The 12,539-nt window shown below is 58.7% G+C and overlaps 1 protein-coding gene across 1 annotated transcript in view; it reads left to right on the plus strand.

Annotated features, from left to right (window-relative positions):
- Positions 1–12,539, plus strand: part of MAP3K11 (mitogen-activated protein kinase kinase kinase 11) — a 14,313-nt gene continuing 1,774 nt past the window's right edge. The window contains exons 1-9 of the mRNA XM_029957386.1: positions 1–1,987; positions 6,165–6,345; positions 6,521–6,669; positions 6,775–6,950; positions 7,094–7,337; positions 7,827–7,940; positions 8,703–8,838; positions 8,926–9,017; positions 10,065–10,309. Coding sequence (XP_029813246.1) covers positions 1,249–1,987; positions 6,165–6,345; positions 6,521–6,669; positions 6,775–6,950; positions 7,094–7,337; positions 7,827–7,940; positions 8,703–8,838; positions 8,926–9,017; positions 10,065–10,309 — 2,076 coding nt within the window. The 5' untranslated portion in view covers positions 1–1,248. The remainder of the gene's footprint in view (positions 1,988–6,164; positions 6,346–6,520; positions 6,670–6,774; positions 6,951–7,093; positions 7,338–7,826; positions 7,941–8,702; positions 8,839–8,925; positions 9,018–10,064; positions 10,310–12,539) is intronic.

Genomic DNA, 12,539 nt, shown 5'->3' on the forward strand with positions numbered 1-12,539 from the left:
CTCGCCCTAAGCGGCCTCTACTTCCGGGTCAGAGCTCAGATTTAACGGGTAGAGAGCAACCCACCAGAACAGGCGTGAGTAATAGAAATAGGATAACGTCGTTTTTCTTAAAGAGACAGGCTCAAGGCAATTGGAGTCAATCCAGCGGCTGTGAGGGCGATTTAGCTATTCTGCATCCAATCACCGGGCGATATTCTGGAAGACAGGCTCGGGTTTCAGCCCACTGAGGAAGAGACATGAAGAAGCGGATTGTTTCCCAGGTGAGGAGAAGAGGACAGCCTTAGACAACCTGTTGCAAACGCTTAAGGCGCGGCCAGTCTCGTCCTCTAATCTTGCCCACTCCCATCCCAAGCTTCACAAAGCAGAGCTTCTGGTCTCTGTTTCAGCTATGAAAGGAATGAGGCGAAGAGAAGATGAGTCACACAGTGCTTCAACTTCGGAGCCAGGACTAGACTCGGGTTTGCCCCGCTCTCTGGCCAGGTTCTTTACCCCGTCTTGCTGATGCGGATGGCAAGGGGATGGCCTGTCCTTAGCGAAGACCAACCTAGACCGTGAGCCTTCTGCGATGGGCGGTCGGGACTACCCATCGCCTCATTGCCCGCCTACCCGGGAACTCCCGGGACCTGCAGCGGCAGTCTCTGGGAGGGGAGCAGGGCTACCCGTCCGCGTCATCTGATGCTGTTTCCTGCAGGAGGGAGAAGAGCGGAAAAAAGTGAAACTCCACCCTCCACCTCTGCCTCCCGCCCCCGGGGCCAAAGTACAAAGGGAGGAGGAAGAAGGGAACGGGGTTGGAGCCGTCGGGCTGAGAGAGCCGGGCTGGGAAGCGGCAGCTCTGCCCAACTAGGGACACTCCAGCCATCCTCTGCGCAAAGAGACCCAGCCGGAGTCCAGGCGCTGCCCTTTGCTGGCCACACCTTGCGCCTGGCAAGTGCCCGAGCCAGCCTCCCAGGACTGCTCCGGGACTGAGGGACTTTCGGGCCCCTCCAAGCTGGCCATGGTGAGACGCCGGAGGCCCCGGGGTCCCATCCCCAGAGCCTGACCACACTACCCTGGGCAGCCCTCTAGAAGCCCGAGATGCCGGGGGCCGGGAGGCAATACTCCTGGCTCCCCAGAGAGGTTTGGGTCTGGGGCTGAGGGCCAGGGCCCGGATGCCCAGGTTCCGGGACTAGGGCCTTGGCAGCCAGCAGGGGTGGGGACCAGGGGCACCCAGGGAAGGAACCCCACTTGCCACAATATTGGCTGACAGCCATGGAGCCCTTGAAGAACCTCTTTCTCAAGAGCCCTCTGGGGTCATGGAACGGCAGTGGCAGTGGGGGCGGTGGGGGCGGTGGCGGAGGTTGGCCAGAGGGGTCCCCGAAGACAGCGGCTTATGCCAACCCGGTTTGGACAGCCCTGTTTGACTACGAACCCAATGGGCAGGACGAACTGGCCCTGAGGAAGGGCGACCGTGTGGAGGTGCTGTCCCGGGACGCAGCTATCTCGGGCGATGAGGGCTGGTGGGCGGGCCAGGTGGGCGGCCAGGTGGGCATCTTTCCATCCAACTATGTGTCTCGGGGCGGTGGCCCGCCCCCCTGCGAGGTGGCCAGCTTCCAAGAGCTGCGGCTGGAGGAGGTGATCGGCATCGGCGGCTTCGGCAAGGTCTACCGCGGCAGCTGGCGAGGCGAACTGGTGGCTGTGAAGGCAGCCCGCCAGGACCCCGATGAGGACATCAGTGTGACAGCTGAGAGCGTGCGTCAGGAGGCCCGGCTTTTCGCCATGCTGGCACACCCCAACATCATCGCCCTCAAGGCTGTGTGCCTGGAGGAGCCCAACCTGTGCTTGGTGATGGAGTATGCAGCCGGTGGGCCCCTCAGCCGCGCCCTGGCTGGGCGGCGTGTGCCCCCCCACGTGCTGGTCAACTGGGCTGTGCAGATTGCCCGTGGGATGCACTACCTGCACTGTGAGGCCCTGGTGCCCGTCATCCACCGAGATCTCAAGTCCAACAACAGTGAGTGTGGGGGAGCATGGTTGGAGGGCGGCATGGGCCAAGAACACACCTGCCAACTCCTAGCTGAGCCACCTGGGCATCTAGTAGAGGTAGGAGCTCCTGCCCCAGGGGAGACCCAGTGACCATGGGTCCACACTGGCCCCAAAGCAGGAGTCTTGGGCACCAAACAGTCCTTCAGAAGGAGTCCTTAAGCCGAGTTCACAGCTGCCAAGATAAAAACTTGGCATCTCTCAGGTGAGCCATAAGCATCCTGTCTAACCACGGGCACCGCGTCAAGGCAGCTGGGTGCCCGCACTCATCTTCCTCTCCCCTCAAGTTCACATTTGTGCTGTTGCTGCTCTGCTCTTGTGGCGAGAAGCTTCTCTAGAACAGAGATCTTGGAAAGGAAAGCCCCCTCCTCCTTCCCACCCCTGGCAGTCAAGGCTGGAGAACAGGGCTGGAATTCTGGCCCCTCGCAGACCCCTGACTGCATGACCTTTAGCGCCTTATTTCAACTCAGATCCTCAATTTCAAACTGTAAAAAGGGAGTGACCAGGAAGGTGAAATGGCTTAAGGGACTGGGCAAGCCTGGCATCTGGTGCCTGGCATGCAGTGTGGCTGCGGCTGTGGGTGTGAGCATTTGAGGGCCGGATCAGCGAGAGGGCCTTGCCTGGAATGAGCAATGGGGGTGGGCGTGGTGGGGCCAAGGGAGACTAGAGCAGTACGGTACTCCATCTCCAGCCATCTCAGGCCAAGAGGCAGGACCCAACACTGTGTACCACCCCTTCCCGGTGGTGGGGACACGGGGCCGGGTCTGCTCGGACTCCGGGTATGGCTATAGAGCGACAGGAGGTGCAGGAGGGGCTGATGGGTTATTGGAGAGGCATGGGCTGCTCTTGGGAAAGGAAAGCATGGATATTTTGGGCGGCCTGGCCTGAGCTGACCATATACGAGTAGCTTATGGGGAGCAGGATGTCCTGACCCAGTAATATCCAAGTCCTTGCCAGGCCTGCAGGGGTCCGGGAGGCCTGGCAGCCGCCCCACCTACCCCTCTCAGCCAGCGGGACACTTCCCACTGCTCACCCTTACTCCTTGGCCCTAGCCTTCCAGGGACCCCCACTCACTGCCCCAGCCTGAGGGAGATTCCCCGAAGGCCTTGGGGGAGGGGACTCCCTTCTTCTGTTTTTCCTCCAGTTTTCTTTCCAGAGAAAATGGAACAATAGCCCAGGCCCCTGCTCCCCACCCTCCCCACTGCTTCCTGCGTTTCCTGCTGCCCCTGAGCGGGCTTCCTGCCCCTGCTCCAGCCTCTGCTCCCTCCCCAGCCCAGCTGCCTGCAGGGGAGGAAAGAGCCAAGGGTGGGTGGGGGGGGAGTTATGGGAGAGGAAGGAGCCAGGGATTGCACCCCTCCCCTCCCAGTTCCCCTGTTTCTCTCCCAGAGTCTGGGTGGTGATGAAGGGCAGGCAAGGTGCCCTCAGCTTCTCTGAGCCTGGCTCCCACCTCAAAGACCCCAGTCCTAGGCCTGGGGTGCTGTCTGCGGGATGGTGGGGGGAGTCCCTGGGCTGGGGGGGGCACAGGCAGGAAACAATGGCGTGATTTTCCTGGACAATGGGGGCCTTGTGAGGAAGCCTGGCGGGGAGTGGAGGGGGAATTCTCCAGGCCCACGAGTCACAGGACTGACCAGCCAGCCCGGCCTGGGTCTGACCTCCCCCAATTCTCCCCCAAAGGGCTCCCCTCCAGTTGGAAACCTGTACCAGGCCTCCCAGAAAGGAGAAGTAGGGACCAGGGGAGGGAAGCGGAAGAGGTGTGAGCTGCCTAGGCCCCTCCCTAGCCCCATAGAGGCCAGCCTGTGGGGGGAGGTGGGGGCCAGGGCCCTTTCAGAGGCCAGGGAGCCCTAAGACCGGGGTGAGAGCTTGGGATCTCTAGTCCCCTCGCCCCCTCTCCTCCAGATGGCCCCTGATCACCCCACCCCTGTATCCGAGACCAGAAGGGCAGTTTGGGTCGGGACAAATCCAAGGCGCTTGGTAAAAAACAGGGGATGCAGAGGTGAGGATGAGGCTTCAAAGGTGTCAAGTTGGGAGTGGGAGGTGACAGGAAGGCCACCAGGCCAAAAAGTCCTGAGACTTGGATGAGAGGCTGCCTGTCCCTGGGCCTCAGATGACCTGACCACAAAGGGGAGGCTGGCCTCCCAGCCAGAGATGCTATGAGAAAGTGCTTCACTAGTCTCTGAGGCTCAAGTAGCTAGAAGACCTGACCAGTTGGTCTTCAGGGGGATGGGTGGGTTCTGTCACCAGGAGAGACTAGGAGTCCCTCCCCATCCCCAGCACACAGACCCCTTTGCATGGTGCCACTCCAGCCACCTGCCCCCCCTCCCCTCCCACCCGCTCTGGAGGCTCTGCTGCTTTGGAATGAACTCGTGTACGGTTTACTAAATGGTCCAGTTCTGAGCCTCCAGCAGCCAGGCCAGAGGCCACTGCAAAGGAGGCAATATGCTGTGACAGGACAGCGAGGAGAGTCAACACGAGATGGCAGAGGTCCAATCTTTAGGACGGCTGGCACTCAGTGCTAGATGTCACACCCTGCGCAAAGGATTTGAAAAGTGTGATCTTGTTAAATATGCATGACAGCCCTCTGAGGCGGATTTCCTCGTCATCCTTAGCTTTATAACTATTCGGGACTCAGCCCCCATCGGCTCAGAGCAGAGGGTGGATTGCAGGACCGTCCCCTGAACGAGGGAAGGTTTGCTGGGTGCGGTGGGATGCTGAAGGGGGTTGTTGAGGGCATTTGGACATCCGAAGGGGAGGTGATGGGCAGCTGAATTGGCTTCTGGCCGAAAGCTGCAAATGAGGCTGAGTCCAGCGGGGAGGGGGCAGCTAGCACTTGGGAGCGGCCAAGACAGCCTGGGGGCAGTGGGCAGAGGTAGGGAGAGGCTGGGCTCTGAGGAGCATTGGCACTGAAAAGGCTAGGGGTAGGGGCCAAGGAAGTAGCACTGGCAGCCAGAGGCCCCAGAAACAGAGACAGCAAAGAGAGGGTGGACAGCAGTGCCAGAGGCCGCTGCAAGGCCCAGGGAGCTTGGCCAGCAGCAGGGGCAGGGGTTAAGGCTTCAGGCCTGGAAAAGTGAATACCCTGATTCTGCCACCTCCTCCAAGAAGTCCTCGTCCCTTTCTCCAGGCTGGGTTAGGTGCCCACCCCCTCTGCCCCACCCCCAGTGCCCTGAGCTGCCCCCATAATGGTGCTGTCACCCTGCACAGGAGGGCTGAGAGGTAGGTGTGCCCTGAAATGACATACGTTCAGAAACAGGTGGATTGGACGTCACTTCTCCACAGTAACTAACAGAGCGAGAGGCTCCCTCAACCCCTGATGATTCTATGACTTTATCCTCTTTCTGTTCCTCAAAACCTCTCCTTTGAGCCATGTTTGTCCCGATGAGAGGTTTGCAAGTTGCTGCTTCTCCTCTCTACAGAGTATGGTGTCCCCATTTGGGTCAATACTGGAGCCCCTGCCACACCTGACTGTCCACCCCTGTGTTTCTCCCACACTCCTCCTTTCTGGCCAAGGACCTTTGCTTCTCAGGCTCTCCATATTCTTCACATCCAACTGCATCAGTAGATATCTTTTGTTGGGAGTCTTTCTCTACCCCCACCCCCTCCCTGAGAGTGGCTGCACCAGCCAAGACGCAACATGGGCACCAGGAGCCTGCGGTGCCTGCTGGGTTTCCTTTCCCCCAAGGGGTTCCCTTCTCCCCACCCCAACGGAGGCTCTAATTCACACTCCTGCCTCAGCACCGCGACAAGACGTGGGTTTCTGTTCAGGGCAGCATTAGGGAAAACTTAAAACACCGGCTTTGGAAACAGACTAGGCTGAACTCTGTTCTTTATTTGCATGTGATCTTGACCAAGCGATTTCTCTGCTCCGTTTCCTTTTCTGTAAAATGGGGATAATGATGGGTACTTCAGAGATTGTTTTGTGATGCTGGAGCTGAGTGTAAACGCCTGGCCTCGAGGAGCCCCTCCATTAATGTCTCCCAGCATTATTATTTTGGTCTGATTCTACCCCAACCTCCAGCTGTGAGTTCTCCAGAAAAGATCTCTGTGCTTCTAGTACCTGGCCAGCATGTCTGTCAGAGGATGGCTTGCTCCTAGCTCTTCCCTTGCCCCCACTAATTGAGCATGGAGCACCCACCTGCCCTCCCCTTCCCCAGTTCTGCTGCTGCAGCCCATTGAAGGCGATGACATGGACCACAAGACCCTGAAGATCACCGACTTTGGCCTGGCCCGAGAGTGGCACAAAACCACACAAATGAGTGCTGCGGGCACCTATGCCTGGATGGCTCCTGAGGTTATCAAGGCCTCCACTTTCTCTAAGGGCAGCGATGTCTGGAGGTGAGGCCTGGGCAGAGACTGGACAAGGTCATCCAGGAGGGCAGAGGTGGCTGCCAAAATCTAGGGCCGGGCAGACAGGTAGCGCCTAGGGGGAGGGACCCAAATCATTTGGTTCCTAGTTGCTTTGGGGTGAAATAGCAATGAGTAAGTGGAGGACCCTTTGTCCTGCCTACAGTTTTGGGGTGCTGCTGTGGGAGTTGCTGACTGGGGAGGTGCCCTACCGTGGTATCGACTGCCTTGCCGTAGCCTACGGAGTAGCTGTCAACAAGCTCACACTGCCCATCCCATCCACCTGCCCCGAGCCCTTCGCACAGCTCATGGCAGGTAAGGATACGGGGCTGGAGAGCGAGGGGGCAGAGCTCCTTGGCACAGGACACATCCACCCACAGACCCCATCTCATTCTGTCCCCCCTCCACTCGTGTCCCCAGACTGCTGGGCGCAGGACCCCCACCGCAGGCCCGACTTTGCCTCCATCCTGCAGCAGTTGGAGGCGCTAGAGGCGCAGGTCCTACGGGAAATGCCGCGGGACTCCTTCCATTCCATGCAGGAAGGCTGGAAGCGTGAGATCCAAGGCCTTTTCGACGAACTCCGAGCCAAAGAAAAGGTGGGAGGGGTTGGGGTCACGGGATTGGAAAGAGATGCCGGGAAGTGGGAAGTGCCTCCACGTACTCCGTGGGGCAGAGAGTGGGGGCGGACGCCGGGGTCCGTACTGGGCTGATCCCACCCGCTTCCCTGTCCCGGGCGCAGGAGCTCCTGAGCCGCGAGGAGGAGCTGACCCGCGCGGCGCGTGAGCAGCGGTCACAGGCAGAGCAGCTACGGCGGCGCGAGCACCTGCTGGCTCAGTGGGAGCTGGAGGTGTTCGAGCGCGAGCTGACGCTGCTACTGCAGCAGGTGGACCGGGAGCGGCCGCACGTGCGCCGCCGCCGCGGCACCTTCAAGCGCAGCAAGCTCCGCGCTCGAGACGGCGGCGAGCGCATCAGCATGCCCCTCGGTAAGGGGCGGGGTCTATCGCGCCGCCCAGTCATTGGTTACGAGCGGAAAGGTGGGGTCAGACTTGTACTAGCCTCGCTGGGATTGGTCTAGGGTGCCGGTGGGTGGGACTGTGAACTGAAGGCTGGAAGGGGTGGGGCCGGGAGTGTTGTTTTTCCGCGTGTGGGCGGGTTCTGGCGGGAATATTTGCATGGCGGCCGGGGAGTGGCTGCGCCCGGAGAGGGGCGGGGCTCATGAAACTTCCAGGGAGGCCGAGGGGACCCGGCGGGTCGCCTCCGGGAAATCCTCGGTTGGTGGAGTCCTGGCTGTCCGCTTTCCTTACGGAGAGCCTGAAGCCCAGGAGAGCAGTGACGCCGGCTTCAGTCACACAGCCACCGTGTCTGAACTGCCTTTGTGGCTGGGGAGCAGGCTGAGGGCCCCTGAGGGTTGCAATCCTGCCTCTCGTTCACCACAAACCTGCACCCTGCTTCCCCCCACCCTCCAACCCCAGACTTCAAACACCGCATCACCGTGCAGGCCTCACCCGGCCTGGACCGGAGGAGAAACGTCTTCGAGGTTGGGGCTGGAGACTCGCCCACCTTCCCCCGGTTCCGGGCCATCCAGTGTAAGAAACCTCCCTCCCCCCAGGCTTTTCCCTTCCGCACAGAATCCTGGGGTCAAACCCTACCCTGGGGGGGAGGTGGATCCCACCGTCTTCTCAGAACTCCCCGCACTCAGGTTCCCTCCTCTGTTTAGACCTGTACCTCTGCATTCCCTGGGCACCATTTATTTGATCTGAGGGTTTTTTTTATTTTTTATGTTTTATTTTTGAGAGAGAGAGCGCACAAGCAGGGGAGGGTCAGAGAGAGAGGGAGACACAGAATCTGAAGACAGGCTCCAGGCTCATGAGCTAGCTGTCAGCACAGAGCCTGACGCGGGACTTGAACCCACAAACTGCGAGATCATGACCTGAGCAGAAGCCAGACCTCAACCAACTGAGCCACCCAGGCGCCCCTGATCTGGGTTTTATAGATGAGAGAAATGGAAAGAGTAACTTGCCTAATGTCACATAGCTAATGAGGGGCAGAGCCAGAATTCAAGCACGTTTGCCATAGTGTTCGAACTACTGAGTGGCAAATGCTAACTGCAGAACTAGATGAGATGCTCCACCCAACTGCTAATCGCGGGACCCATACCCACCTCCCCCGTCCCAGTTCTGTTCAGATTCTCTGTGGCCCAAAGCCCACCCTAGGAAGAATATGGGTTCCCCCGCCCCCCGGTCCCCCATCCTCTAAGAAGTTGTCCCTGGAGCCAGACTCCCATGATTGGAGGACAAGGATCAAGGGTCTTGACCTCAGCTCAGACTCTCTTGGTTTTCCGCCCCCAGTGGAGCCTGCTGACCCAGGCCAGGCCTGGGGCCGCCAATCCCCTAGACGTCTGGAGGACTCCAGCAATGGAGAGCGGCGAGCATGCTGGGCCTGGGGCCCCAGCTCCCCGAAGCCTGGGGAAGCCCAGAACGGGAGGTGAGTGCCTGAGAGCCCCCACCCCAGCATCGAGTACCTCCCAGTAGTCCCGAGATTCACGAAGCCCGACTTCCCTCCCCTCCCCAGGAGAAGGTCCCGCTTGGACGAAGCCACGTGGTACCTAGATTCAGATGACTCATCCTCCTTGGGATCTCCTTCGACACCCCCAATGCTCAATGGTGAGTTGCCTTTTCTCCCTCCCCCGACCCCCACCACCAAACTGCGCTCCTGTGAGTACTATGAGGAGACTGTGCCAAGAACCGCCATCTGGCCTTTATACTCCACAACTGAGCCAGGTACAGCCCAGGTTTCAGGGGGCCCATAGCACAGTCCTCGTGTTCAGGCCTGGTCTGCAAGAGGCCTCTTTTCTGCCTCGGTGGCAGCTACTGTGCCTCGGCAGGCTGTAGGGAGAGAAGGGAGACAGGGAGTGGTACTCCCCATTTGGGACCCAAGGGAAGCCGGGTCCAGAGAAGAGGAGGGAACCTGTGCCTGTGTAGTGGACCAGGCAGGTGGCTGCATCTCAGAGTCCCTTCTGGGGAGCCTGTAGGTAGAGAAGAAGATAAGCTGAGCAGATGGGGACCCAGAGCCCAGTCTCACCAGATCTGGGGCAGTTCTGAGCTTTCCTGTCCTTTGTGAGGGCACAAGCAGTTACTGCGCGTCAGGCGTTCCCTCTAAGCAACAACCCTGTTGAGGGAGGTGCTATTATCATCTGCATTTAGAGCTGAGAAAACTGTGGCCCTGGGCAGTCCGGTAACCTGCCTGTGGCCCTCAGCTAAGGGTTTGAACGCAGAGACACTTTGGCTTCCTTAGACGCTTTCACTTGAAGAAAGGGCTTTTCACACACAAACTGCTTGGGATGCAAGGGGCTAAGCAGAGAGCAGGGCTCTCGTGCCGGAAGGAAAAGGGCTCAGCTCGGGGTTGGGAAGGGGTAGAAAGCCGCATCCTTTCTTGCCTGTGGATCCCGTCAGCGCCCCTGTCACCCCACCTAGCACATCACCTCCCCCATCATTTGAGTAATATTTGATAGTAGTGACAACAGGTAACATTCACTAGATCCTTCGTGCATGCCAGGCAATGCTGGGTATTATGGTTAGGATTATCTTCTAGAGGCACAGAGAGGTTATGTGGTTTGATGTAGGCACACAGTTGAACAGGGATCTGAACCCAGGTCTGACTCCAGAGGCCGGGCCCTGGTCCCTCATCTGCTGCTCCATTTTCTACTCCAGAAATTACACTGCCCCGAGCGCGCTGTGCTGCAGAGACTGAACTGAGAATTGGAAGGCCCAGGGGCCAGCTTGGACTCACCTGCTCTAGAATGTACCAAGCCAGAAGGGCCAATAGGGATCTTAAAGTCCTGTCACCCCAGGTGTGTAGGTTGAAGCGGCCCCCACCATGTTCTGCAGAGTCCCAGCCTTGCTCGTCCTGGGCAAGCAGGAGCAGGGGCACAGGGCCTGAACCCCACCCTTCTCAAGCTTGCCCCTGACCTGGAAGGATATCACCTACCCAGCCCAGCTGCCGGCTGAGCGCTTGGTTCCCGGGCGCAAGCCCACACTCCACTGGCCGTCTTGGGCCCAGAGAGTACATGACCTTAACTTCCCGGCCACCCACACAGTCAGAAGCCTGGCTGAGACTCGGAGAAGAACCTGTGAGATGGTCCCGGGGATAGGCCACTGCAGTCAGGCGCCTGCGCGGCACATGGTCCGCCTCTGCTGACAGAACTGCCCTGTGCAGCTCCCGAGCCGCCAGCCCGGCACGTCCTCGCTGTGGGGCCCCACGGAAGCCAGTGCCCCTTCCGGGCCGAGATGCTTATGCTGCTTTATCCTAAGCAGCAGAGTTACTCTTAGCGCTAGGAGCCGCAGAGGCAAATCCCTGCCGATTACCTTGAGCGAGGCACGTGCCTCTCAGACCCTCGCTTTCTCGGGCCGTTGACCGCAGGGACTTCACACACTCATAGCGTATACTGACTTCCATCTGCCCTTGCCCAGTCTCGTGTTTCCTGCTCGCTTTAGGTCTTTTTTTTTTTAATATTTATTTTTGTGAGAGAACAAGGTGGAGGGGAGGGGCAGAAAGAGAGGGAGACACAGAATCTGAAGCAGGCTCCAGGCTCTGAGCTGTCAGCACAGAGCCCGACACGGGGCTCAAACTCCCAAACCGTGAGATCATGACCTGAGCTGAAATCAAGAGTCAGATGCTTAACCGACTGAGCCACCCAGGCGCCCATCATTAACATGAACTTAAATGTGATTCAGAGGGACTTGTTAGGAAGAGCAAAAGACACTTCTTTCATTTCCTATCAACGTGATCACCTAGGAAAATCTGAGAGGTTTAGGAGCTCTGTGCTGGAAATGAGATGAAAACCAAATATGTGTCTCTTATTATGAGGAGGAGGATGACAGCTTCGCAGGGGAGGCGCCCTTTCACCCGAGGCTTGAATGGTGACTAAGGGATCGTGGGAAGCAGAGGTGGGAAAGTTGTACTGGGCAGAGGGAAGAGCATGTGCGCAGGCACGGGGCTTCCCGCACCCGGGGAAGAGGATGTCTAGCTGGAGCTCAGGAAAAGTTGAGAGACAAGGAGCTGCAGGCCTGAGGCAGCAGGTGGGGGCCGGGCCTGCATCCCCGGGATCTGTGGGCCTGGCCCTGCCCCAGCAGATGTTTGTGGAATGAATGAGTGGGTGAAGCTGGAAAAGGAGACCAGAGCCAGTTTAGGAAGGGCCTGGAAATGATATGGAATTTAGGCATTTGCATTTAAAAAAAATTTTTTTATGTCTTTATTTTGAGAGAGAGAAAGAGAGAGTGAGCGGGGGAGGGGCAGAATCCGAAGCAGGCTCCAGTCTCTGAGCTGTCAGCACAGAGCCCGATGCAGGGCTCGAACCCAAGGACTGGGAGATCATGACCTGAGCCACCCAGGTGCCCCGCTCTTTGCATTTTAGATGGTAGGGGCCTGAGGGGCAGATACATCAGAGAGACTGGGTCAGGGCTGTGGCTCAGAAAAGGGACCCGAGCCAAGCCCTGGCAGTAGAAGCTCCATTTTCCCAGCCTCACATTTCCTGCTCTGGACCCCCAGCCCCATGTCCCTCTCCAGGCCTGGCCCAACAAGGGTGGAGTGGAGGAAGGCTTTGAAAGCCCAACCAAGGAACTTGGACTTTGTTTTAGTGGTAATGGAGAACCTTGGCAGATTCTAGAGCCAAAGAGGACCTGACAAAATTGGTCTTTGTGGGAGGCCATCATAGGACCCTACCACCACCACCACCACCACCACCTTCTCAACGTCAGGTTCTCTAGACCTACCCTGGTGGTCTAGAATGGAGTCAGGCCGACCTTGGGCCCACAAGTAGGACACTGATGTCCCGAAATCCAGAGCGGAGTCTGACTTGGAAATGGCGGAGTGCAGAGGCTCTACTGCCTCCAACTGGAGTGAGGCCACGTCCGACCCTCAGTGGCTGTGCGGTCTCAGACAAGCCCTTAGCTGCTCTGAGCCTGGAGACCCCGGGGCATGCGAATCAGACAACGTAATGCCCCTGCATCATTGAGCTCAGGCCTGGCACAAACAACTGACCTCTCTGAGCCTCAGTTTTCTCATTTCTAGAACAGGGACAGTGACGTGTGCCTCTCCAGGCTGTTGTATCGGAATAGACCTGTGTGACCTATACAAGCTCCTGATGGGGTAGTGGCAGGTGGGCAGAGAGGCCAGGGCTGACCAGC

This window comes from Suricata suricatta, chromosome 11 (genome assembly GCF_006229205.1).
Source record: "Suricata suricatta isolate VVHF042 chromosome 11, meerkat_22Aug2017_6uvM2_HiC, whole genome shotgun sequence".
NCBI classification, from domain to species: Eukaryota; Metazoa; Chordata; class Mammalia; order Carnivora; family Herpestidae; genus Suricata; species Suricata suricatta.